This window comes from Stegostoma tigrinum, chromosome 3 (assembly GCF_030684315.1).
Source record: "Stegostoma tigrinum isolate sSteTig4 chromosome 3, sSteTig4.hap1, whole genome shotgun sequence".
NCBI classification, from domain to species: domain Eukaryota; kingdom Metazoa; phylum Chordata; class Chondrichthyes; order Orectolobiformes; family Stegostomatidae; genus Stegostoma; species Stegostoma tigrinum.
The window spans coordinates 64,798,606-64,825,585 of record NC_081356.1 but is presented as its reverse complement, the minus strand read 5'-3'; the positions used below and the strand labels follow the sequence as shown (position 1 = coordinate 64,825,585).

The 26,980-nt window shown below is 41.5% G+C and overlaps 1 protein-coding gene across 1 annotated transcript in view; it reads left to right on the top strand.

The window, feature by feature from the left end:
- The first annotated feature begins 5,768 nt into the window (after nt 1–5,768).
- vps13a (vacuolar protein sorting 13 homolog A) overlaps nt 5,769–26,980 on the top strand; it is a 379,786-nt gene continuing 358,574 nt past the window's right edge. The window contains exon 1 of the mRNA XM_048527513.2: nt 5,769–6,079. Within this exon, the coding sequence (XP_048383470.1) occupies nt 5,980–6,079 (100 nt within the window). The 5' untranslated portion in view covers nt 5,769–5,979. The remainder of the gene's footprint in view (nt 6,080–26,980) is intronic.

Genomic DNA, 26,980 nt, shown 5'->3' with positions numbered 1-26,980 from the left:
AGTAAGTTTTCAGATGACACCAAAATTGGACCGTGAAGAAGATTATATGAGATTACAAAGAGATCTTCATCAATTGGGTAAATGAGCTAAGGAGTGGCAGACAGAGCTTAATTTGGATAAGTGTTGCACTTTGGTAATACAAACAAGAACAGGACTTATACAATTAATGGTAAGACCTGCGTTGTGTTGTAGAACAGAGAAACCCAGGGGTTTAGGTACATAATTCTTTGAAATTTGCACTACAGGCAGTCAGGATCGTGAAGAAGGTGTTAGGCATGCTTGCCTCCATTACCCAGATCTGTGAGAATAGGAGTTGGGATGTTAAGTTGAGGGTGAATAGGACATTGGTGAGGCCATTTCTGGAATAGTGTCCAGTTCTGGTCACTCTGTTCTAGGAACGATATTACTAAACTGGAGAGAGTTCAGAAAAGATTTACCAGGATGTTGTTGGGAATAGAGGGTTTGAGGTATAAAAGTAAAATAGAAAGACTGGGACATTTTTCACTGGAGCACAGGAGATTGAGGGATGACCTTAATTAGCTTTATAAAATCATGAGGGACAATAGATAAGGTATATGACAACAGTCTTTTCCCTAGAGTGGGGAGTTCAAAACTAGGGGGCCAATTTTTAATGAGAGAAGAAAAATTTAAAAAAAACATGAGGGGCAACTTTTTCACACAGTAAGTTGTTCATGTGTGGAATGGACTGCCAGAGAAAGTGGTAGATGCAAGTACAGTTACAATGTTTAAAAGACATTTAGATAAGTTCATGAATTGAAAAGGTTTCGGGGGATTATAGGCTGAGTGTAGGCAGATGGAACTAATTTAGTTTGGAAACATGGCTGGTATGGGCCAGTTGTATGACTGTATGACTTGGGGTTCAACTGCAAAGATCTCTAAAATGCCACAAATAGGTGTAGAAATTAATCAAGATGACTAATGGAATGCTGGACTTTTTATTTAGAGAGCTGGAGAATAAGGAAGCAGAACTTATGCTGTAGCTATTAAAAATCTGGTCAGATCCCACTGTGAACAGAATGTGGGAACTTCACCTAGAAAAGGATATATTGGCCCTGGAGGCAGAGAGATTAGGAAGAACTTATACACATAAAGGATGGTAGAGATTTGGAACTCGCTTTGACAAATTGATAGCAGACTGGCAGTTGATAGTAGAACAGTTGTCAGTTTTAAATCTAAGATAATTTTTATTTGTTAACCAAAGATACTGAAAGACATGGACCAAAGGCAGGTAATATAGAGTTAGGCCACAGGTCAGACATGATCTGATTGAATGGAAGAACTAACGAAAGGGGCTGAATGGCCTATTCCTGTTCTTATGAGTGGCCCTATCACAATTAAACAGCTCGTGATGGTATCATTCAAGAGGTCATTGGAGTGCAGAATCCTCTCAAGTCGAGAGGGAAATTCACACAGAAATGTGAACAAATGAAACTGCGTGTGGAGCACGACAAAGCATTTGCTTGTAGAAACACAGTAAATCTGCAAGTTAATCAATTAAGGCATTATTGCATTCCCCTGTAACTCAGAGTGTTACCGGACTATTAGTAACATCTGATGGGAAAAATCATGTAAATAAAAACCAAACGGTCTTAAAATTACATAGACAATTTCTTCACTCTTTTTATCAATTATAAGAAATCCTTCTATGAGATGCATGCAGGATGATGGAGTATATGAGGCTCATAATGCCGAGTTGTGGGCAAGTAGTTAAGGCAATGGATTTGAAATTCATTGAGGACAAGCCTATGTTTATTTGAAACCTGCCGATTATGGTTCAGAATAATAAAATGTGAGGCTGGATGAACACAGCAGGCCAAGCAGCATCTCAGGAGCACAAAAGCTGACGTTTCGGGCCTAGACCCTTCATCAGAGAGGGGGATGGGGTGAGGGTTCTGGAATAAATAGGGAGAGAGGGGGAGGCGGACCGAAGATGGTGAGAAAAGAAGATAGGTGGAGAGAGTATAGGTGGGGAGGTAGGGAGGGGATAGGTCAGTCCAGGGAAGACGGACAGGTCAAGGAGGTGGGATGAGGTTAGTAGGTAGATGGGGGTGCGGCTTGGGGTGGGAGGAAGGGATGGGTGAGAGGAAGAACAGGTTAGGGAGGCAGAGACACGTTGGACTGGTTTTGGGATGCAGTGGGTGGAGGGGAAGAGCTGGGCTGGTTGTGTGGTGCAGTGGGGGGAGGGGACGAACTGGGCTGGTTTAGGGATGCGGTGGGGGAAGGGGAGATTTTGAAACTGGTGAAGTCCACATTGATACCATTGGGCTGCAGGGTTCCCAGGCGGAATATGAGTTGCTGTTCCTGCAACCTTCGGGTGGCATCATTGTGGCACTGCAGGAAGCCCATGATGGACATGTCATCTAAAGAATGGGAGGGGGAGTGGAAATGGTTTGCGACTGGGAGGTGCAGTTGTTTGTTGCGAACTGAGCGGAGGTGTTCTGCAAAGCGGTCCCCAAGCCTCCGCTTGGTTTCCCCAATGTAGAGGAAGCCACACTGGGTACAATGGATGCAGTATACCACATTGGCAGATGTGCAGGTGAACCTCTGCTTAACGTGGAATGTCATCTTGGAGCCTGGGATAGGGGTGAGGGAGGAGGTGTGGGGGCAAGTGTAGCATTTCCTGCGGTTGCAGGGGAAGGTCCCCTAACCTGTTCTTCCTCTCACCCATCCCTTCCTCCCACCCCAAGCCGCACCCCCATCTACCTACTAACCTCATCCCACCTCCTTGACCTGTCCGTTTTCCCTGGACTGACCTATCCCCTCCCTACCTCCCCACCTATACTCTCTCCACCTATCTTCTTTTCTCTCCATCTTCGATTTGCCTCCCCCCCTCTCCCTATTTATTCCAGAACCCTCACCCCATCCCCCTCTCTGATGAAGGGTCTAGGCCCGAAACGTCAGCTTTTGTCCTCCTGAGATGCTGCTTGGCCTGCTGTGTTCATCCAGCCTCACATTTTATTATCTTGGATTCTCCAGCATCTGCAGTTCCCATTATCTCTGATTATGGTTCAGAAGACTGCTTTAAAACAAATGCGTGCCAGTTTAATTACTGGGGCTCTTGTGGCAGAAGAGGCCTAGTTTCAAGTTACAACTGCTTCAAATGTGTGTCAAAACATATCTTATCAGATTGATTAGAAATATTTATATGAAGCTTATAGAAGAGATTAGTGTACAAAGGAGGTTGACATCCCATCAAGTTATGCTTGCCACTTGCATGTAACTTTTCTGAAATAGCCGCTGCCGATCTAAAGGTTTAGGAAAATGAAAGGAAAACTTCAGCACTACGCTTTATAGACATGGAAACTAGATTTAAACTTTCTACATTTACACCTGTCAAGAACAACAGGATGTTTAGAGACAGTCACATAGAAATGGCAAGCCTGCAGACATGGGCAATGACTAATTTCCAGATTGATAATGAAAAGGAATCTGCTAATGACCAGTTGATAGATTTGTGTGAAAACATGAACACCACAGTCATGAATATTGTTGCTGAAGTTCTTTTTTAAATAGTGAAAGGAATCACGTAGTGATTGATGAAATACTGCAGAGGGTCTGACCAGAGCAAGCAAGCAGAAAGTTGACAAATGCATTGGCATGAGCTGCTCATGCAGAGAATTTGCCTTGAATGTTTTGTTTTATTCATTCATTGTTAGTCTTGCATTTGTTGTCCATCTCAAATTGTTAACAGTTCCTTGTCAGCCACATTACAGTGGGTCTGGAGTCACAAATAGGCCAGACCAGGTAAGGATGACAGATTTCATGCCCTAAACAATATTAGTAAACCAGCTGGATTGCTATGACAGTCAACATTAGTCACACAGCCACCATCAACTGATTTACAATTTCATATTTTTATTAAAACCAAATTCTACCATGATGGTATTTGAAACCATTTGCCCAGAAAATTAGCTGGGAGTTCTGGATTAAACTCCAATGACATAACCACTGTGTGAGCACCTTCCCAAGGCCAACATTTGTTGCCTATCCGATTGCCACTTGAACAAATTTGCTGGGCAGAATATAGATGGGTTTTTATGACAATTGATTATAGTTTCACTGAAAATCTATGTTTCAATTCCAGATTTATTTGTTTAATTAGTTTAAATTCCACTGGCCATCACAGCAGGATAATGGATGTGAGTTTGCTCGCTGAGCTGGAAGGTTAGTTTTCAGATGTTTCATCACCATTCTAGGTAACATCATCAGTGAGCCTCCGAAGAAGTGCTGGTGTTATGTCCCGCTTTCTATTTATCTTATCATTATTAGATTATCAGGATCATCTGGAGTCCATCACCCTGGACTTCTGGATTGCTAGTTCAGCGACATCATCACTATGTTATTTATTACTACTTCCCCCTCAGTGAAACTTCATGGACTGACAAAAAGGGGTAAAAGAATGGAAACTAAGGATGTGCAATGTGAGTTCTCATAATGGATCCAAGACTGCACTTACATTGGAGAACAATCATGTACTTCATAGAGAGTCTCTGACCTTGACTGAAATTCTGCCTGACCTTATGAGGAATGAGTGCATTCAGATCCTGCCTGGCAAGCCTTGCACCTATTCATCACCAGGGAAGCTCATTTGGTTGGATAGCTGGTTTGCAATACACAGTAAAGTCAATAGTGTAGGTTCACTTCCAACACTGGCTGAGGTTACCGTGAAGGTCTCTCCTTCTCAATTTCACCCTTTACCTGAGATATGGTGTGACCCTTAGGTTGAACCAGTCATCTCTCACTAATGACAGAGCAGCCTTATGATCTGGTAGGATTATGGTACCTTTGCTTAACAAACAGAAATTGCTGGAGAAACTCAGTAGGTGTGGCAGCATCTGTGGAAGCTACTTCTAAAACAAGAAAGTTAGATTTAAAGTGATGTGCAAATGAAGCAAGAGTGATGTGGGGTAAAACAAAAGTTACACTGTGAGTTTACTGGGAAATGTGGTGGAGGCAGGTTCAAATGAGGCCTTGAAGAGGACATCCGACGATTATCTCGATATAAATGGCGTGTCGGGATATAGGGAAAAGGCAGGAGATTGGCACCAGCTAATAAAAAAGGTGCAGGCTAACTCTTGTCGCTCTATCCTACACTTCCAGCCCACTCCTTTAAACAACATGAAGATAATGATTTCAACTATAATTTTAATTACGTGTGTTCCTGTGCTACCTAATATTACGAAATAGTGTAATCCAGGGGCGATCTACAATGTGCCTTTTGGATGCTCACGATGCAGTCCTTTAAAAAGCAAGAAGACAATTTCTCCAGGTCCCTTATGTGCGTTTCAGCTGTTTTCCTTTCGCCAAAAAAGCAACATATCTCATTCAGCTTACTTAGATTCCGACCAGTGAATTTCCCACACAAATATTACCGTATTATTTGAAAATTCATCGTATGATTTAAAAAACAGCCATAAACACCTTCACGAATTATTTGTTTCAATACCTCAACGCAGTTTTATCTCATTTGGGACCGTTCAAATCAACTGCCCTCGTCACTCGCTGATCAAAATTAAAACTGTCAATAAGTATTTCTTGTTTTTTAATACCCTCTCCGAAGACCAGGATTCCGGTAGAGTGTTATATTTAAAAATAACTTAAGCTTGCCGCTATGAAAAAAAACTCCTCTTTACTTCACTGAATCCAACTGTGGTTCTGCTGACACCGACGAGCACCCGCAGCTGCGGAAGCAAGCAAAAGGCGGCGGTCAGAATTGAGCGCGCTCAACGTGAGCGTGCATTCTTTTTCCGATGAGTTCGGAGAGTTGTCGTTGGAGTAGTGAGGGCGTCACTCTGAAAGAGAACGAGGCATCGCTGCTCGCGCTAGTTCCGGTTCGCTGCAAGATCGTTTTCTTTTGAATCCTTTGGTTTGGTTGTGGCGCTTGGCGTTCGTGCTGGTTAGCAGCAGCAGCGGAAGCGGAGGCGGCCCAGTCGGGCCGAGAATGGTGCTCGGAAGACGATGGTGTTCGAGTCTTTAGTGGTCGAGGTTTTGAACCGTTTTTTGGGGGATTATGTGGTGAACTTGGACACCTCGCAGTTGCAATTAGGAATTTGGGGAGGTAAAGTTTTTAATTTGCGCGTTCGCCTCATATGCTGGATCTATATATAATGTCTGGGTATTTGACAAGTACCTGCGTGAGTAGCCATCACAGGGTGTGGAACCCAGCTCCCTGGAGAAGAGTGATCCGCGCACCAGGATCCTGCTGTAAAATGCACCATGGCAATTTTCTTATCATTTTTTGAAGAAATGATTGATTTGAGTAGTTCGCAATCAAATAAATAAATATCATTGTTTTGCGTATTGTTTGGCGAAATATTTCATGTTGCAAAGCAGCAAGTAGCTTTTTGTGCAAATGTTTCTTCAGTGTTGCATGAATTTATATTCCGATCTTTTCAAATTTTAGTGACTGTACATATGTATATACTAGATAGATGCTGCTCGCTGTGTTTATATTTAATTTGATACAGAACTAGCACTTATACGTAACGAATACTTTAAACATGTCGCCATGGATTATACAGCTTGCTATCTTTTCATTTCTTCTTTCTGTGCTTCTCCAGTACATACAACTGGTATTACCTCAGTTGCAATCATGTAGACACACGTCTTTCTGTGAATGTTGAAAACACAAGTACACATTAAACCTTCTCTGGTACTTGTCAAGCAGCAGCGAATTTGAAGAATGGCGTATAACTCGGGAGTTGTAAATTCCGAAAGACAGGATTAATAGGTTTAGACAACCTGAAAAAACGGGATTTTCTTTTTCCTTCCAATGCTTTATTTTCAATTTTTCTTTCAAAAAATTATGGTGTCACTGCTGACATGATTTTTGATGTTTTGCGACAAGGATTTGCTTTAATTAGCCTGATGTCCGGTGGACCAGTGTAACGTGACAAAGCTGCTGTTATGTGCTCTTATGTTTTAGCATATGTTTTACAGCAAGTACGTTGGAACAATTTATTTGCTATGAAATGTTATGGCAAAATATTTGATAATTAGTATTACTTCTGCAACCTTAAATTGTATAGTAAAGATAGCTGCAAGCACAAAGTGTTATGTTATGGTTCATGCATTTAAATTTACACAATTGAAAGCAGTTTACAGAAGGTTTGCTATGCTGATTCCAGCATGAACCTCCTGCATGAATCGGTTGTTTTATGTGGAAGTGTTTTGTAACTTGGCCCTATACTCATTGCTGTTGCGAACAATTCTATATTCTGTTTCAACAGAATATTCTGAGGGGCTTGGCAAATCAAATCCTAGAATCCTGACAGCCTCAGGTCGATCTCAAGGATATTTTCTTTTTGCTTAGGAATTTTGTACTCGATGTTATTGAAAAGAACAATCTTCCTGTTAAATCAGAGATAGTAAGAACTGTAGATGCTAGAGTCAGAGATAAGTGTGGAGCTGGAGGAACACAGCAGGCTGGGCAGCATTAGGAATTCTGAGAAAGGGCCTTGACCTGAAACGTCAACTTTCCTGCTCCTCTGCTGTCTGGCCTGCTGTGTTCCCCCAGTTCCACATTAGATTGTCCCCTTTTAAAACAGTGTGATCCTCAGATCAGAGATTATACACAATCAGTGAACCTGCTCCCTCAAAGAGCACTGGGGATTGTGCAAGAACTAACATTTCTTTGTGAAATGACATCTTGCATGGTTGTATTAAATGGTTGAGCAGGGCCAATGCGTCAAGTGGTCTTGCTGCTCCTACCTCTGTTATGATCTCATTGTAGGGCTTCCCAAGGTAGGGATCAGGACCCCAAGCAGGGTCGGGAGCCGTGAGGAAGCAATGGCCACTGTGGAGCCCTGCCCTCGTGACCTTCTGCACAGTGGCTCACATCTTCTGCACTGTGTTCTCCATGTTCACTGAGGGGGTCATGACAATTAAGCATTAAAATGGGGTCATAGTCGGTAAAATGTTAGAGAAGCTTTGTCTTCTAGATTGAAGTTGATATATCTGACAGTTCAAAGCACCTGTGGAGGAAGAGCTGACGATGTGTGAAGATAACTCATTGAAAGCAGAAAGGGGCATAACTTGTCAAACTTATGTTCGGTATAGCCAATAATCATATTTGAAATTTGAACACTTACAACATGGTCAAGCAATAATCGAACTGGTTATTCTCTATTTATAGAATTATATTGTCTCATTAGGATATCCAGTCATATCTTGAAACCTGGTACAGCCCTGCAGAATGTAGGCATTAACTTGGATTGAGGCAATGCTGATTTATAATTATTTTCAAAAAACTTTTAAAGTTTCAGAATGGATAAGAGTGTACAGGCATAAAGCAGTAAGATCAAACTTTTTTTTCCTTTTTTGATCTTTAGATGCTGAGCTACTTGTTACATCCATTTGAAATACTGTTTTGAAACTTCTCACCATTAAATTAGAAATTATTCATGCACTGTTGTTATTCAGAATACAGTCCTACATTTGTTACTCCCTGACCATTATTTTACTGGTTCCAATAACCCATATAAAATAAATTGCTAATGTTCCCATTAAGTAGTGGTTAGAGGAATGTTTGAGGGTTAGTTTTAGATTAGCATATTGGTCTATGACTACTGTGGTGAAAAATGACCACTCTTGAGTCTGATGCGAAATAAAAGCAGAATGACAGCACCTGCAGTTCTATCAGGAACAAAAACAGAAGTTGCTGGAAAGACTCAGCAGGTCTGGCAGCATCTGTGAAGAAACAAATCAGTTAATGTCTCGGGTTTCGTGACCCTTCCTCCAGAATTGTTCAGTCAGTATGGTTTCATGCAAGGGAAATCGTGCCTAATAAAATTTATTCCAATTCTTTGAGGATGGAACAAGCAGTGTAATATGATCTGTTTTGAATTTCTAAAAGATATTTGCTAAAGTACTGCACTTGAAGCTCTTTAATATTATAAGAGACCATGGTGAGGTCACTTATGTATTTGCTTGGATAGAGGATTGGCTAACTAATAGAAGACAGAGTTGGGATAAAGGGGGCATTTTCAGGATGGCAACTGGAAACTGAGTGTCACAGGTTTCAGTGTTTGGGCAACAATTAATTATAGTATTATATTAATGATTTGAATGAGAAAAATGAATGTATTATTACCAGGTTTGAAGATGCCCTCTCAACTGGTAGGAAGGCAGGTACGTATTAGGATGGACATAAGGAGTTTTCAAAGGGAAATAGACAAGTTAAGGGAGTAGGCAAAATCTTGGCAGATTATAATGTAGGGTGATGCACTTTGGCAGGAAGAATTGGAGAGCTGAATATTGTTGAAGTAGGTAACACTTGTAGAAAGGGACAGCTCAGAGTGATTAGATGGTCCAAGTGCATGAATACTAAAAAGCTAGCATCCAAGTTTAGTGGGCAGCAGGGAACGCCGGCCCTCCTTTCTGTTGAAAGGGGATAGAATAGAAAAATGAAGAGTTTTTACTAAAGCTGTGCAAGACACCAGTTAGACCGTAATTGGAGCACTGAACAGTTTTTTTGGCCCCTTTTCATCTAAGGAAAGATTGTAATTAGAAACAGTCCACAGAAGTTTTTGTAGGCTAATCCCAGATATAGAGGGTCTGTTTTGTAAAGAGAGGTTGAATAGATTGGAGTTTAGAACAAGGAGAGGTGACTATACTTAAACATGAAGTATTCTTAGAAAGCTTGACAAAGTAGATGTGGAAAGGTTGTTTCCCCTGCAGAAGAATCTAGGGCCAGGGAGTACGGTAGCAGTGTATTGACTGCCCATTTAGGACAGATGAGGAATTTTGTTTACTTAAGGTAGTGAGCCCATGGAATTCTTTGCTGCAGAGAAGTATAGAAGCTGAGTCATTAAGTGTATTCAAGGTTGAAGTGGACATGTTTCTAACTATTAAGGCAGTCCAGGCTTATGGGCTAAGGCAGGAAAGTGGAGTTGAGGATTATCAGATCAGCCATGGTCTCATTTAAAGGTGGAATTGTCTCAGTGGGCCATAAAGCCGTCTGTTTCTGCATCTTATGGGTTTGTGTGCAAGGATAATCTTATTTTGGTTACAAAGGAAAGTTGTCAAATATAAAGTTGTCAACATACCTTTATAATATAGTTCTCAGCTTTGTGTTTGCTAGTTTTCATGGTAGCTCACCCATCTTTTCTGGCCTTGCTGTGGGTCTGGAGTCACATGTAGCTTACCAGGCAAGGATGACAGTTTCCTTCCCTAAAGGCTTTTAGTGAACTAGATGGTTCTTTTCTGAGAATCAACGATGGATTTGTGGTCATCATTAAATTCTTAATTCCAGATATTTATTGTATTCAAATTCCACCACCTGTGATGGTTTGGAACCTGGGCCCCCAGAACATTATCTAGGTCTCTAGATTAACAGTCCAGTGATAATGCCACTCGACCATTGCCTCCCCCTGCACTGTTTGGGTTGCCATCAGTCTCTTGTAGCAGCAAATACAGATAATGACTACAGGACCTGAATAGCCTCAATGCCACCCTCCCAACTGGTGTTGCATTCTTGTCATCTGGCTCAATTACCAACTGAGCTCTTCAGTACTCTAAGCCAGAGTCTTGCTTAGGATCACTAGCATAGTACACCTCATGATTGCTTGGTGTTGTTTTATAAATTTTTTCATTCATGGTGAGAATCCTTTCCATTGCTGACTGGGCAGTACTTTCTGGGATAGCTTTCTCATTTGATAAATAATTCAGCCACTGACTGAGTACGTAATTGGTGAGGGCCCTGCCTACTGAGATGAAAGCTTGTCATAGCAAAGGTGTTGATGATCTGAGTGGGAAGTGTGAATTTTTTCACTTCAGTCCACCATGGGAACCTTGTCTTACCAGTCACACAACAGCGTAGCGTAGAGGAAGTTTGTTTTCTGCCTTAAAGGCCTTTTTCAAGTAGATGGACTGACTGATTCCACCATGGCAGGATTGCTGCTGATGGGTTTTGAGTTATTATAGGAACAGGTTATGTAATACGATGATTCAGTACAACACTTTCGTGATGTAAAAAGATACTATTTTAAACTTGGAGCTACATATCTGCAGGATCCTATGTATATGAATTCACCCTTCTCCAAGTCCATAGATTCAAATTTACATTTCCATAATAGGTAATGTTGGCATATTCTTGCAGTATTATCAGCAGGGACTTAATCATGCTCTCCACACTTTCCTTTATAGGTTGTAGAAACTACCATTCCAGCCTGCCATCTCGTAACTTGTTAAGATATAGTCTTTTTCACTGCCTCATGCAAGTGCAATACCCGAGTATCAAATCATATGTTCTTTAATGCCTGACTTAATGTTAGCTTATTATAAGGTTCTGAATCAACATTGTTCATGCCCTGCTGTTAGACTGCGAGTTAGTTATATTAACAATGGTCTGGGTAGTAGTTCTGATCCTACTATTGTGCCCTCATTCTGGACCTTTTATGGCTGAAAGTGCATATTCAGTTTCCCTGGCTGGGAATCGTGCTCTTTGACTAGGCACAATAGTTTGTGCTGAAGATTTATTGTAACTTCAGGGCTCGATCGGTACGTCTGAACAAGTCCTTCCACCATCTTTTAAACTCCACTTCACCCTTCCATTCTGGGTTGCTTGGGCTCCAGGGGTTATGCAACTCTGAATCCTGATCTTTGCAGTGCATGTGAGATAAGAAGGTGTGGAGCTGGATGAACACAGCAGGCCAGGTAGGATCAGAGAAGCAGGAAAGCTGACATTTCAGGCCTTGACCCTTCTTCAGAAAGGGGGAGGCAAAGGGGGTTCTGAAATAAATAGGGAGAGGCGGATAGAAGATGGGTAAAGGAGCAGATGGGTGGAGAGGAGACAGACAGGTCAAAGAGGTTGGGGTGAAGCCAGTAAAGGTGAGTGTAGGTGGGAAGTTAGGGAGGGCATAGGTCAGTCCAGGGAGGACGGGCAGGTCAAGGGGTCGGGATGAGGCTTGTAGGTAGGAGATGGGGATGGGGCTCGATGGGAGGAAGGACAAGTTAGGAAGGCCAGGACAAGCTGGACTGGCTTTGGGATGGGGGAAGGGGATAGGAGATTTTGAAGCTTGTGGAGTCCCCATTGATACCTTTTGGGATGCAAGGTTCCCATGCAAAATGTGAGGTGCTGTTCCTGCAACCATCGGGTGGCATCATTCTGGTGCTGTAGGAGCCCTCAGATGGACGTGTCATCTCAGGAACGGGAGGGGGTGTTGAAATGGTTCGTGACTTGCAGGTGCAGTTTTTTATTGTGAACTGAGCGTAGGTGTTCTGCAAAGCGGTACCCAAGCCTCCGCTTGGTTTCCCCAATGCAGAGGAGGCCACATCTGGAACAGCAGATACAGTATACCACATCAGCAGATGTGCAGTTGAACATCTGCTTGATGTGGAAGGTCTTCTTGGGACCTTTGGAGGTGTAGCACTTCCTGAGGTTGCAGGAAAATGTGGCGGGTGTGGTGGGACTGGAGAGGAGTGTGGAGCGGACAAGGGAATCATGGAGACAGTGGTCCCGCCGGAAAGCAGTTAAAGATGGTGAGGGGAGAAATGTCTTTGGTGGTGGGGTCAAATTGCAGATGGCGGAACTATCAGAGGATGACGCATTGTATCCGGAAGTTGGTGGGGTGGTACGTGAGGACGAGGGGGATTCTGTTTTGGTTGTTGTTGCAGGGAGGGGGTGTGAGGGATGAATTGCGGGCAATGTGGGACACACGGTCGAGGGCGTTCTCAACCACTGAGGGGGGTAACTTGTCTTTGAAAAATGAGGACATCTGAGATGTTTGGGAGTGCAATGCTTCATCCCGGGAGCAGATGCAGCGGAGGTGAAGGTATTGGGAATAGGGAATCGCATTTTTGCAGGAAGGTAGGTTGGAGGAGGTGTACTGTAGGTAGCTGTGAGTGTTGGTGGGCTTGAAAGGGATATTGTTTTCCAGGTGGTTGCCAGAGATGGAAACAGAGAAGTCCAGGAAGGAGAGAGAGGTATCAGAGAAGGTCCATGTGAACTTAAGGTTGGGATGGAAGGTGTTGGTGAGGTGCTTTGTGGTGCATGTTTTCTGTTTCATGCTTTGCCACATTGACAGGTGCAACATAGTTACCACAGTCATTTGAGGCTGAAATGAGATTTGTTAAATTTTAAGTAACTTTTTAAGGTAACTGTTGTAACATCATAACATTACTCAGAATTTCGCAGTTCTAATGACCTCATCTGCAGAATGTGGCATAGTGGGCTTTTGGGGTTTCTATTATTTGCAAATTGACAAATTAAGACATTTTGCATCACTGCAGTCAAGCTCCTTATCAATATGTATACGCCAATTGACAGTATTGTCTCTGTAATTTAGACTTCCAGGCAAATGGCTGTGATGTTTTACTGTTTTGTACATCCTCCAAGTGTTCCCTGTCAAGAGTACGGACAACAGAGCCAAGAATTGTCCTATGGTGGTGTTATACACTATCCTTACTTTTATACCCACATTTCCAGCATATCATTGGAAAGATTGACTTTGTCCAAAGGAATAGCACATGATTGTGGCTTGCAACAGGTGTTTAGGAGCCAGTATCACCCCAACAAGCTGGATGATTCTCAAGGAAAAGTACTGTTCATAGACAATCAGAACATGACATGAGCTGAGGATACTGTAGAATATTGAATTCATTCTGCGTCCTTTCCTGTTATGTGACTCAGTAGGGTTGTGCGTCATGAAGAATGTGCTGGTATTCCTGGAGTTGTACGAAAGGTAAAGTTTTTAATTTGGAAAGTACTCCTGAAACCCTAATATATCTGACTTTCAGACCAAGGTAGCTAGAAAGCGTGGATCAGGTTTCTGTACCAACAAATAATTATAATTTATTACAAGTAATTAGACTATAACTAATAGTAAACAGATATATGCCATTTGCACATAAATGCTACTAACTAAAACTCTGAATCCCTTCTAAGGTCCCCCAAGAGACACACGTGCACAAAAACAAATAGGGAAAATAGATTCAGAGACAGTAGGAACTGCGGATGCAGGAGAATCTGAGATAACAAGGTGTAGAACTGGATGAAGGCTGCCATTTTGGGCCTAGACTCTTTCTCAGAAATGGGTATTTCTGAAGAAGGGTCTAGGCCCAAAATGCAAGCCTTCCTGCTCCTCTGATGCTGCTTGCCCTGCTGTGTTTATCCAGCTCTACGTCTTGTTATTCTCCGGGAAAATAGATTATTGGGAAGATAGAGGAACAAAGACTAGAAAATCAGCTTTCTGGTCTCAGGATGTTGAGGTGATCCTTTGGTGAGCTAGGCCCTTGCTGTTCACCAGTCTTGCTCTGAATGCTTCTGCTGGCTTGTAAGAGGCAGAGAGTATACGGTTCACTTGGAAAGGATACGTGATTTATCAATTCAAGAGTAACAATTCACAGCAGTGCCTGCAGAAAAGGTAACTGCTTAGTTACATATCTCACAGGAAGCTGGCTTGATTGTCAGTATTTTGGTTTTTTGACCTGCTGAGAGAAAATTTTACTTAATCGTGCACTGTACAAATCTTTGAACGTTTGTTTTATTTTATTGTTAAAACAACAACAGAAATGAAGATGGACCAGGGGAAGAAAACCCTATCCCTTAATAAAGAAACTGATTTAAAGATTTTTAAACATGGAGGAAAAATGACAGGCCTGGTACAGCTTAAAAATTGCTCCGATTCTAAGAACATGCAGTTGCAAGAACATAGCAAGACCCAGCCTTGCGCGCTTTCAAGAAATCTTAATGTTAGTTTTAATCACTTCAAGTGCAAAGTATTAAAATTTTAATTCACCTACTGAAATTGTAATACTTTTCATAATTGTTATGCTTCTGATTTGGTTTCCTTCCAGTGCTATCCTATCCCTGGGGCAGGTTTTTCATGTTGTATCCCGAACACTTCAGTCACCACTTTTCCTTTTTTGTGGATCTTGTTATGGCCCAGTAGACTGGAAGCAACTGCTAGTGGAAGAAATCTCATTTTTTAAAAAAAATTAAAAACCTTCCAAAGTCCATATAAACAACATTCATTGACTTAGCTCTGTCAAACACCCTTAACACGTCTTTGCAGGGGGAGGAGGAAATAAAACCTGAGGTTTCTCAGGCATGCAAGATCTACACTTCAGGAATCCATGCTGACTTAGCCTGATTAATTGAAATTTTTGAAATGATCAGTTACCCTAATTTTAATTATAGACTCCAACAGTTTCCCCACCACAAATATCAAGCTAATTAGTCCATAATTCTGTGGTTTCCCTCTGCCACCCTTCTTTTAGAGTGGAGTAATGTGAGCAGATTTGGATCTGGAGTCAATCTCACTGACATCTTGGGAGTTTTCAGAATTTGAGAAAGTGCTCTGCAAATTTTTCAAGGAATAGCATAACTGGTAGTAGCACATAATTCTCCCTCCTAGTCAGTGTCCCAGATGTTATGTGTGCCCTGACTCTTTAGGAGAAATAATCACTAGTGATTATTTGCACAGTGATACAGTCATGAGGAAGAGGCCCTGAGAATCATGAACACTGACATAAAACCTCACTGGACCTAGAGCCATTTGGTCGAAATTAGACAAGGAAACCTATTGCCTTTTAGTAGTTCTTCACATTGAACACTATTTAGAAGAGGCACTATGGGGAGGAAGCTTACAGAATGTACTCTGGCTTTAATTCCCATAACTGAGGGTGGTTTGTCAGCATCATTGCTATCTGAGTTGAAAGAGTAATCTACCGGACTTTTTATTTTGTAGCAGGTGGTGGGGAAACTGGCAAGAGGGGAATAATGTTTTTGACGTTGATCTCTACTCCATCTACATACTGTATTCACAGATGTTACGCGTGACAGTATTGGTAGAAGTGACCATGTTTGTCTCCTCGTAGAGATAAAGTTTTAACTTTCTGCTGAAGTTAGCCTCCTTTCTGTCTTTTTTTTTCATGGTACGACCATTGTACCAATGGGATAAATTCAGAGCAGATCGAAAATTTCAAAACTGATCGTTAATTTGGTTGTATGGTCCATGTGGCAGCAGTGCTAACCACTAAGCCACAGTCGCTATAGAAAAGGCAGTATAATTAAGTCAGGATGATGAGTGGCTGAGAGGGCAACTTGTAGGTACTGGTGTTCCTTTCTATCTGCTCCCTTTGTTCTTCTAGATTATGTGGATCATGGGTTTGGAAGGTCCTGTCTAAGAAGCTTTGTGTTTCTGCGGTGCATCTTGAAGATGCACATTGCACCTTGGTAGTGGATGTCCATTTCGTGGATGTGTTGTCAGCCAAGGAGGCGAGGCTGCTTTGTTCTGGATTGTCAAGCTTTTTGAATGTTGAAGCTGCGCTCATCCAGGCAAGCGAGGAATGTTCCACCACAATAGATGGGGAGTCAGGAGATGAGTTGTTCAATGGAGGATTCCTGTCTCTGACCTATTATCGTAATTGCAGAATTTGTGGCTAGTCTAGTTCAGTTTCTGATCATTTATACCCCCAGGATGAAGATGGTGAGGGAATCCACAGAGCTTATGAAAAACCTCATGAAAATCCACATCCACTGGTTCTCTCTCATCTGTTCTACTAGTTATGTTCCCCCCCCCCCAAAAAAATCCAGTGGGTTTATCAAATATAATTTTTCTTGAATTTATGTCTGCATTGAACACCTTGGCAGACATTTGTCTGCACTAATCTTTCCCTTTTTATAGAAGCTGTTTTAGTTGCCTTCTTCTTTTATGTCCCTTGCAAAGTTAGCTTCTATATCCCCCTCTCAATCGACCACTTGGTTCTCCTTTGCAGAATTCTAAAATGCTTCCACTCCTCAGACTTGCTACTTTTCCTAAAAACTTTAGATACTATTTGGATCTAATACTCATCTTTGTTTATTTTGATAGCTGTGGTTGGGCCACTTTTCCTGTTGTGTTTTCACCTGAAAGGAATGTATAATTCTTGCAATTTAGGACACTAATTTTGGATTGGACTACTTCATTTTCATAACCAATGAAGAATTCTTATCGTTCTGTGGTTATTTTGTGTAAGGGAACTTTGGTAACAATTATTATTTAAACCTTCCCATTGTAAGAAATCAAATCTAGGATAGCACGCTCCCTAGTTGGTTCCTTCATGTACTACTGTAAAATTCCGTCTTGTGTAGACTCAGCAATTCATCTGCCAAGTATTTCTAATGTTGTTTGTCCAGTCTTTTTAGATTAAAGTCATTCATGATTATAGTACTCCCCTTGTTGCCTACATCTCTAATTTTTTTTGTGTATTATTACAATTCCCTACTTCTCCAGTAATGTTGAGAAGCCTGTAACAGCACTCACTAATGTTTTGCATTGCTTGTTGCTTCGTGTCTCCACTCAGTTTGATTCTGCATCTAGATTCTTCTGCCAATGTCCATTTTTCACTAATGCACTGATTTCACCTAACAGTTTTTCTTGCTTATCCTTCCTAAAAATAGAATATTCCTGAATGTTCAGTTCCCAGCCTTGATCATACATAATGATGTCTTAAGTACGGTGACATTATATCCATTTATAACAATTGTGCTGCTGATTTTTGTCTACATTATTGCCGAAGCTCTGTATTTGGATGTTGTTTTAACTTTCATTGTTTTTAATCATTTGGTATATAGGTTTTGAGCATTTTTAGGAAAAAAAGACACCTTTTTTTTTGTCAAATCTGTTAGTCTGCGTTCATTGCAACCAATATTCCCTCTAATTTTTCTCTTTCTGGATACACAGGCCTCTGAAGTCCACGCACAACAGTGACTTTCAAAACTGGAAGCCAGTGCCACAATTGTGTGCCAGTTGCTGTGCATGAAACATTTAAGTCTGCGAGGGAGTGTTGATCACTTTTGCAAGATTGCCGTTTCAAAATTCAAGTCTTAAGAGGCAAACCAGTGTTCATACTGCATGAAAGGAGAATGCTCAGTTGTTTGCAGGTGGAATCTGTTAGAAGATTGGTAGCTGACTCAAGGACATTACCAATCAGAGTTTTTGAGATCTTTACTTTTTAACTGTAACTGCAAATACAGCCAGTCCTTTGTTTTCCACGGTCACTTATATTTACTAGATTTTTATTTTCCCTTTTCATTTTCCAGATTCCCACCTTGAACTGCTGCTATCCGTGGTGGTGGTACTGGGGTAGCTAGAAAGGGAGTTGCTTGATTTTGATTGAGTAACAGTGGGCCAGGTGGGGGCAGGAACCAAGGTTTAAGTCCAGATGGTGTGCAACTTTGAGTGGAACCAAGGGATGCAGCGCACCATAAATTATCTTACATTGATGGTGACAGAAATCCCTCCTGTCCCCTAAATATGGAATTACCTATATTAATGCCAATACAATAGAGGAAGGGGGGCAGGCTCGTTAAATTTCTCACCTCTGTGGTACTGTTATAAAAGAAATCATTAACAAGGGAGTATAATGAGACAATCTCTCAATATGGCAGGAAAGGGGACTCCCCTACAGAGTATGTGTGAGAGAATACCTGATCAGGAAAATGATTTACGGAAATTAAGTTCTGCACTTAACAAATGATTAGGGGACAAGATTTGGCTGCTGGGTGGAACCTGGGATATTGCCTCTTGTGAACAGGCGGTAAACCGAGTTTGGAAGAAAAATTGTGGGGAAAAAAGGTGGAAATCATTAATTAAAAAATGGAAAGATAACGTCGATAGTAAATGTAAAAATACCTTATTGGCCATTTGGAGGAATGATGCACGTGGTAGAGGGATGTAGGTATGTATAGCGGATGGAACTCCCAAAAGTTGGGAGACGTTAAAAGCTGAGTGCAAATGGGTAGACAAAAGATGAAAAAGGCAACAGGAGAAATAGCCGAAAGACACCAAGGCTAGAAAGATAGACAGGAACGTTAAAGCAACAGCACTGTGAAGAGAATCTGAGCTAGGCTCGGGATCCCGAGCCTATGTCTGGCATACCGACCCTGTTTGATGGGTAGGTACCAATAGAGATGAGGAATGGGGATGTTATCCAAGATTGCTAGTACCTCCCATACACCCACCCGCTCCTACTGCACCATCTCCTCCACCGTATTAAGCTGCTGAGGAGTCCAGTGCAGCCGAATGGGTAAAAATAATAAACCCCAGAAAACAGGTACAGTCTGACCTTTATACTGGGATTAGTGGACTTCAAATTGGTCCCCAATTGTAGCGTCCAGTACGACAGTTACCAAGTCCCAGAGCCGCTGATGACAATCAGGAGCCAACAATTGGGGTTTATGACCCCTGGAAGCTCCAAGAAATGATAATGATAATGAATCAAGCTTCGGATCATAAGGAAAAACCAGCCCAATTTGCCCGGTATGTCCGAAGGACGGTTCAAATGTATAGTGTCACTTCGCACGATCTGTTTGCACTGTGCTGCATGATTTAATCACCTGAGGAAGCGACTAAATTGCAGGAACAAATGAGTGCTGGTGATCATAGGGGACCAGTTCAAAGCCGTTGGGAGTTAGAGCAGAGATTTCCCCATGCTGATGCCCAAACAAACCATTTGATTCAGTCGTTAGAATGAGCCTTACAATAGCCTGTAAACATTAGTAAAATACTGGAGTGCAGACCTAAACCTGGGGAGTCAGGAGGCGATTATTGGGAGCAGTTTGTTGCATGTTACGGAACATTTGCGGTGATCGAGCCTTTATTCGAGGAGGTGACTCTCACCTCTTGTTTAACGCTATGGTTTTGCAATGTGTTCCTTCTGGTGTCACTGACGTGATTCAGGCAAACAATATGAACTGGTCCGAGAATTCCCGATCTCAAATGAGGCGAGCGGTAGTCTACTCCTGGGATGGTTAGAACGAACCCAAACCACGAGCTAAGTTACAGGTAAAAACTGAATATGTCCAGTGACCTCACGATCCCTACCCCACCTTGTGCCCACCCCGATGAGGTTGATTAGGACCGCCATACCCACTGGGGGCAGAACCTACCTCTGATGTCCACCCAGCAACCACAGTAGAATAACCCTTTCCCAAGGGGGACCAGGAGGTCCTTGTTTTAACTGGTGGGAGATATAGCCACTGGAGAGCAAAGTGTCCTTATTGCCCAAAACCAAGTGGCCCATTGATGGGCCCACTACGGGCCCCATTCACCGCCAACAACCTTTCCAACACAGAATTCATTCACCCCCAACATTGCATTGTAAATAGCAGGCCTTCAACTCCAGTGACCTCATACTGCACCAGGATTCCCAGCAAGTCTCATTCTTGTGCCAATAATTTCAAAGCTAAGATAGACAGACTTCTAATCAATAGGGGAGTCCAAGGTTATGGGGATGAGGCAGGAAAATGGATTTGGGGATTATAAAATAGCCACGACCGCATTGAATGGTAGAGCAGACTTGATGACCTGGATGACATGCTTCTGTTCCTGTATCTCATGGCCTAATTATCTCAACACTTGCATAAATCGTTTCTATTTCAAGGGCCTTATCCAGCGGTTGAAAGCAAGTTGCTGGACTATCACCGTACATTTAATCAGATTGTTTCTTCAAGAGTTCAAAATTTCTATCTGTAAGCTTCAGGCAGTAAGTTAAACTACTCAGGATAGTTTTCTCTTTCATGTCAGATAAACAGTTGAAGTCTCATCAGAAAGCATAACGTAGTCTTTTGCGTCTTGCTTGTCTACCTGCTATGAGATAAGAGTCTAAACTTTTGCTAAGCAAACAAAATAGCCAGCATTTAAATGTCTCATCCTCTTCCAAGGTAGGGATTCTTTTGGGAAAATTTTAAACCATACTGTACTTTTCCTTGAGTTGAGAATAAGTCTTTTCCTATTTGTACCTTCACTGTGTTCAGTCAGGCTGTTGTAATTTACAGTAGATTTTCCCTCTTTTTTTTGTATTTCCTGTTTTGAATTGCTGTTTCTTGATCTCTTTATTTTTGTTTTTCACACCCCTCCTGTAATTCTCTTTATCCTCTTTCATTGAATTTTATCTCCTGTCTCTTCTGTTTTGACTGAATCTTTGCTGTTTCCAGTTAGAACATAGAACATAGAGCAGTACAGGCCCTTTGGCCCATGATGTTATGCCAACCTATTATCCTACTAAGATCAATCTATCCTGGATGTGAGTTTGCTCGCTGAGCTGGAAGGTTCATTTTCAGATGTTTTGTCACCATTCTAGGTAACATCATCAATGAGCCTCCGGTGAAGTGCTGGTGTTGTGTCCCGCTTTCTATTTATCTGTTTAAGTTTGCTTGGGTTGGTGATGTCATTTCCTGTTCTGACATCACCAATGTGGGAAATGATGTCACCAACCTAAGGAAACCTAAACAGACAAATAGAAAGCAGGACATAACACCAGCGCTTCACCAGAGGCTTATTTCTGGTGTTACCTAGAATGGTGACGAAATGTCTGAAAACTAACCTTTCAGATCAGCGAGCAAACTCACATCCAGAACCTCAACCTGAGCTACAAATCTTCTCAAAACTCGCTATCAATTTATCCTGCATACCCTACATTTTACTATCCTACATGTGCCTATCCAAGAGTCACTTAAATGTCCCTAATGCATCTGACTCCACTAACATCGCCACCTGCGCATTCCACATGCCCACCACTCTGTGGAAAATCTTACCTCTGACATCTCCCCTATACCTTCCTCCAGTCATCTTAAAATTATGCTTCCTTGTAATAGTCATTTTCGCCCTGGGAAAAAGTCTCAGTGCATATTCAATCTGTGCCTCATCATCTTGTAAACTTCTGTCAAATCACCTCCCATCCTTCTACGCTCCAATGGAAAAAAGCCCTAGCTCCCTCAACCTTTCCTCATACGACCTGCCCATCAGTCCACGAAGCATCCAGGTAAATCTCCTCTGCACCCTTACTAAAGCTTCCGCCCAGAATATTAATGCTCCTCCAGTTCAGGTGCAGCCTTTCCTTCCTGTACAGGTCCCACCTTCCCCAGAAGGTATCCCAATGACCCACAAACTTGAAACCCTCCCTTCTACACCAGCTCAGTAGCTGAGCGCTCTCTGTTTCGAGCCTCACTAGCCCATGGCACCAGTAGTAATCCTGAGGTTACTTCTCTACTTATCTTAGCTTCCGGCTTCCACCCTAACTCCCTATTATAATAATATTTCAGGTCCACATCCCACTTTCTAGCCAATGCCCGAATATATTAGTTCACTTCCTCCACCTCGTGCTCTCAGCATTCCCGATGCTGAAAGCAAGAAGGCCGCAGATTCACGAGGTAATTTTTTTATAAAGAAAAGCTTACCTTCCCGGCTGTCCCTTGGCTCACACTCTCAACACTCCTGATGCTGAAATTTCTACACTTGATATTTATTCAAAGAACTGCGGACCAGATTGCAAGCCACTCATCTCTAAATTTCATGTTTTTTCACTTTCGTTCCAAGTTCAGTTTCCATATACCTAGTCACACTTTTCATTTTGTCAACGGACAAAGCCTGTAAGCTATTCCAAGTTCTTTTTCACTCATAAAAATAAACTACCTGGGAAATGATATTGCTTTTGGCTACAGCCCTGTGTTCTATCGGTGTTCATTTAATTCTGGTGTGGTTTCCTCAATTTTAATTAACGCACCATTGGAGGAAATAAATACAAAACTGTATCTTGAGAAACTATTGAGGCTAAAGGCTGATAAGGCCCTGGAGCAAACAGGTTGCATTCGAGGATTTTTAAGAATGTAGCCACAGAGCTAGAGGTTGCACAGGTGGAATCTTCAAAGAATCCTTGGATTCTGGAAAATTCCCAGAAGATTGGAAAACTGCCATTCTAACTCCCTTGTTCAAAAATGGAGAGACACAAGAAACAGTTAGCTTAGCATCTATCATGGAATGTTAGAGCCTATTATAAGGAGTGTTAAAGCAGAGCATTTGCAGGTTCGTAATGTAATCAAGCAGTGTTAACATGACTTCAAAAGGAGAAAGTTATGCTTGGCAAAATGATTAGAATTCTCCTGTGGAGGTAACAGCGGAATAGGCATAGAGGAACTCGTAGATGTTTTCAAATTTCCAAAAGGCATTTGGCAAGGTGCCACATGTAAGGAAATTTAATAAGAGCACATGGGGCTAGAGAGAGTATACGAACTAGGTAGAGGATCAGCTAACTAATAAAGACAGAATTGGGACAAAAAGGCATTTTCAGGATGGCAACTCTAAGTAGTGGAGGGCCACAGTGATCAGTGCTGGGCCACAATTAATGACTTGGATGAAGAAGGTGAATGCGCTATCAGCAAATTTGTAGATGACACAAAAATTAGGAGGATCACAAGTAGTAAAGTTGATAGATTTCTCCGAAATAGTCAAAAATTATAGACACATTTAGCAATTGTCTTGGTGAGTGGAATTTCTTATGGGAAAATGTGAGATCAAGCACTTTGGTAGGAAGAGTAAGTAGCATGCAACTCTTCTCATGGACAGAGGCTGAAGAAAGCAACAATGTAAAGGAATTATATGACTTGTGTAATGTAATTCTGTAATTCACAGTACTTTAGATATGGTGTTATCAGCTTTGTACACAGCTCCAGCTTAACCACCTTGCTGTAAACTCTGTGCCTCCTTTAATAAAGGCAAGTATGCCATATGCCTCCTTCTACCACTTTGCCTATTTGTCTCACTTCCTTTTAATGGGTCGGTGGACATGCACACCAAGGTCCCCTAATCCAGGATTCTACCATTCATCATGTATTCCTTTGCCTAATTTGTCTTGCTGGAATGCATCACAGCACACGCCTACAGGTTTGAATTCCATATGCCGTTGATCAACCTAATCAGACCTATATCCACCTGTAATCTAAGGCTATCAAACACCGGTCCCTGGCACTGTGAAGCAGCAGTGCTAACCACTGAGCCACTGTCCTGACCTTTCCTAATTTTGGCTGTTCAACCACACACACACACACACACACACACACACACACACACACACACACACACACACACAAGCGCCTCTGCACAGATGTTGGTTCCATTCTGGTTTGGATGCAAGCCTTCCACATTGTACTGGTCCCACCTCCGTAAAAAGTGGTCCCAACATCTCAGAAATCTTAAGGCCTCCTCCTGCACCATCTCTCCAGCATGCATTCAGCTGGACTAGCTAACTGTTTCTATATTCATAGCATGCGGCACTGGAAGTAATGCAGCAATTACTATCATTTTTGGTCCTGTTTTTCAATTTTCCAATCAACGTCCTAGCTCCCGAAATTTGGCCTTCAGTACTTGGACATCATCCCTCTTTACACCTATGTTGGTACTGATTTTTAAAAATCCCTTTGTGGGAAATGGGTGTCACTGTCCAGACCAGAATTTAATATGCATGCAGAGTTGTCCAGAGGGCAGTTAAGTGTCAGCCACTTCAATCTGGGTCTTGAATCAGTGTAACCTAAGCCAAGAAGTTTCCATCCTTCTAAAGGGTATTAATGAAAACCAACAATGGTTTCAGGTACTACATTAGACTCCTAATTCCACCAACTGCCATGGCAGTTTGAACCTGGGTCCCCAAAACATGAGCTGGATTAATATACTAGCAGTAATGGGAGGCCTTCACCTCCCATGTACGCAGCACAATTGTCTATTTGCCCTGTGGCTGTTCAGTGGATGTGGAGTCTTTAGTGGTCACAGAAATGCCTGTCAGTACCCCTTACCTTTAGGTCTCCTTGTCTAAGGAATGACAAACTGACATTTTAAGCTCTCCAGCCAAGATTTGTTCTGTTGATCATAGAAATGGGAGTATTTACTTCTGATGAGATACTATGCAGGTTGGGCTTGATGAGATGAATGGCCTACCCTGCTCTCCACTTGTTAAGGTGGTCATACTCTCTGCATAGACATGAAGCTCCAGAAGAGTCCTCCAACACTTCACTGCTTCTCTGTTTAAGAAACTACTTTTTGAAACCTACTCCTTTGGCCAATCTTTTGATCATTTAACCTAGTATTCTCATTGTGTGCATTGGTGTTGTTGGAGGGAGATATCAGAAAGGAGTCTTGAGTCCTGTGCTTAGCAGCATAATTGACCTTTTATTCTGAGTTATTGACCAGTGCAGTGTGTAAGTGGTCCCTCTCCAGGACACTGCCTTCCCTAGCAATTACAGCAGTGTTTTTTTTCATTTTGTTAAAATAATTACGTGCAACGTGAATGTCATTGTTTTCCTCCCCAATTTACTCATCAATTTCTGTAAACGTAGTTGATGATGGACAATTCTCTGGACAGCTCTAGATCTTCCATGGTCTCATGATGTTTGCCAGATATGATGTTTACACTTTATCATCTGCCTTTGAATGAGATGCTTTGGGATTTTACAATCACATTCCAGTACTGACAGTTATGTTCCTTCTTGGACATTTGCTAGCTGCATCTCATTAATTGCCACTAACCTAGATACTTGCTTATCACTGAAATCTTCAAATTCTGCATTGCGTTTTATATCCCTTACGAGCCTTAATATAGAAGATTAGAAAGGACATAATTTCTACCAATTTTATAAAGCCTTTAAGATCAACTCACATATAAAGATATTATGGTTCTGTAACAAGCCTGACAAAACTGGGGGTAGCTTCTCTCTCACCTGACCAGAGATCAGATCAAATAAACAATTTCTCAATCTTGCAGCTGCAGTTTACGACTTCTGCTATTTGCAATTCTAAGTTGTGTTTAAACCAGGAGGTTAATTCTTGGATAAATTTTACTGTCTCTGCTCTAGAGATTTTTCATACTAATTTTCTTTACTTGGAATTTATTTGAAGTCCACTGATGAGGGTCCATTTCAATCATACTTTGTAGCTTTAGCAAGTCATTAGAAGAAGCTTGTTTGGACTCCTTAAAGTTTAACAGCATGTAACCTCTGATCTTTGGAATTTAAGATTGGAATTATACTGTAATTATTTATTTCTTCACAGTTACAGTGACTGTTGTTTGCAACCTTTCTTCAACCCCTGCCAAGCTTTGGTACTCTTTTTAGAGGTGGTCTGTTTACACCATTTGCTGCTTCTGTCTTGGTTGACAGAGCAGGAATTTTCTTTATTGCCTACCACTACCCACTTAAAGGAATTCGACTGTACCGCCTTCATGTTTGTAGGTTTGCATTTCTAATTTGCAATTGCCTTAAGTTCAAAATAATGTGGGATAAGACTTTTTTCCTTCTACGTTTTACTAAGTAACAACCTTGGGACTGTAGTTAATGCACAGGCATGTCTTATCCTTTCAAGGGTATTCTTTATCAAAATGCTTAAGTATTTAGAGCTGCTTTTTTACCAAAATCTGATTAAGTTGTCCTGTCTTTTCTCGCTGAGATCCTGTTTTGATTCTCATGGGATCTTTAATTGCCTTATATAGTAACTCTGTATGGGGACCACAAGTTTGCTGTGAACATCTGCTATGTGTAATTGCTAATCCCTATTTGGACATCTTATGTCAGCTAAAAAGCCCCAGGTGGCCATTTTATGTCAGCTTTAGACTTGAGCAGCTGCAACAGGTATCATGGTTTATAATGTCTTCTTTTCACTTTAAGATATGACATTTCACATCAGCTATTTTTTTATCCAGAAGATCTTCCTCAACTCTTTGACTCAATATAGTTTGTGCTAGGTCTTGTGTTAGGTGTTAATTGTCAAAATTAATGATCACTAAATGGTCAAAGGAGTAAATGACCAGAAAACAGATGCAACAGACTTTATGCTGTTAATGTTTATAAAGAAGCATTGACAGTCTTTCACAAAATGTTCTCTGGCTTTCCTCTTATCCAGCTTATGGTATTTTATAGGACATCTGTTGTCTGTGACAGGGAAAGAAACAGCAAAAGTTCTCAGACACAGCCCAAATCAATTTTAAGTAATTTAGAACAAAATAAAGACTTGTAAAGACAAATGATCTCAACTCCGTAAGGTGAAAAATCCTTGAAATTTTTTTTTCCCTGGACTGTAGGTATCGCAGATGAGGTCAGCATGTAAAATTCCCTCACAGCTGGACAAATTCCATCCAGATAATTGTCTTCCTTTCCATCTATTCTGTCTTTAAGAAGTAGTATACTGATAAAAGGTATTGTTACCAGTACTTG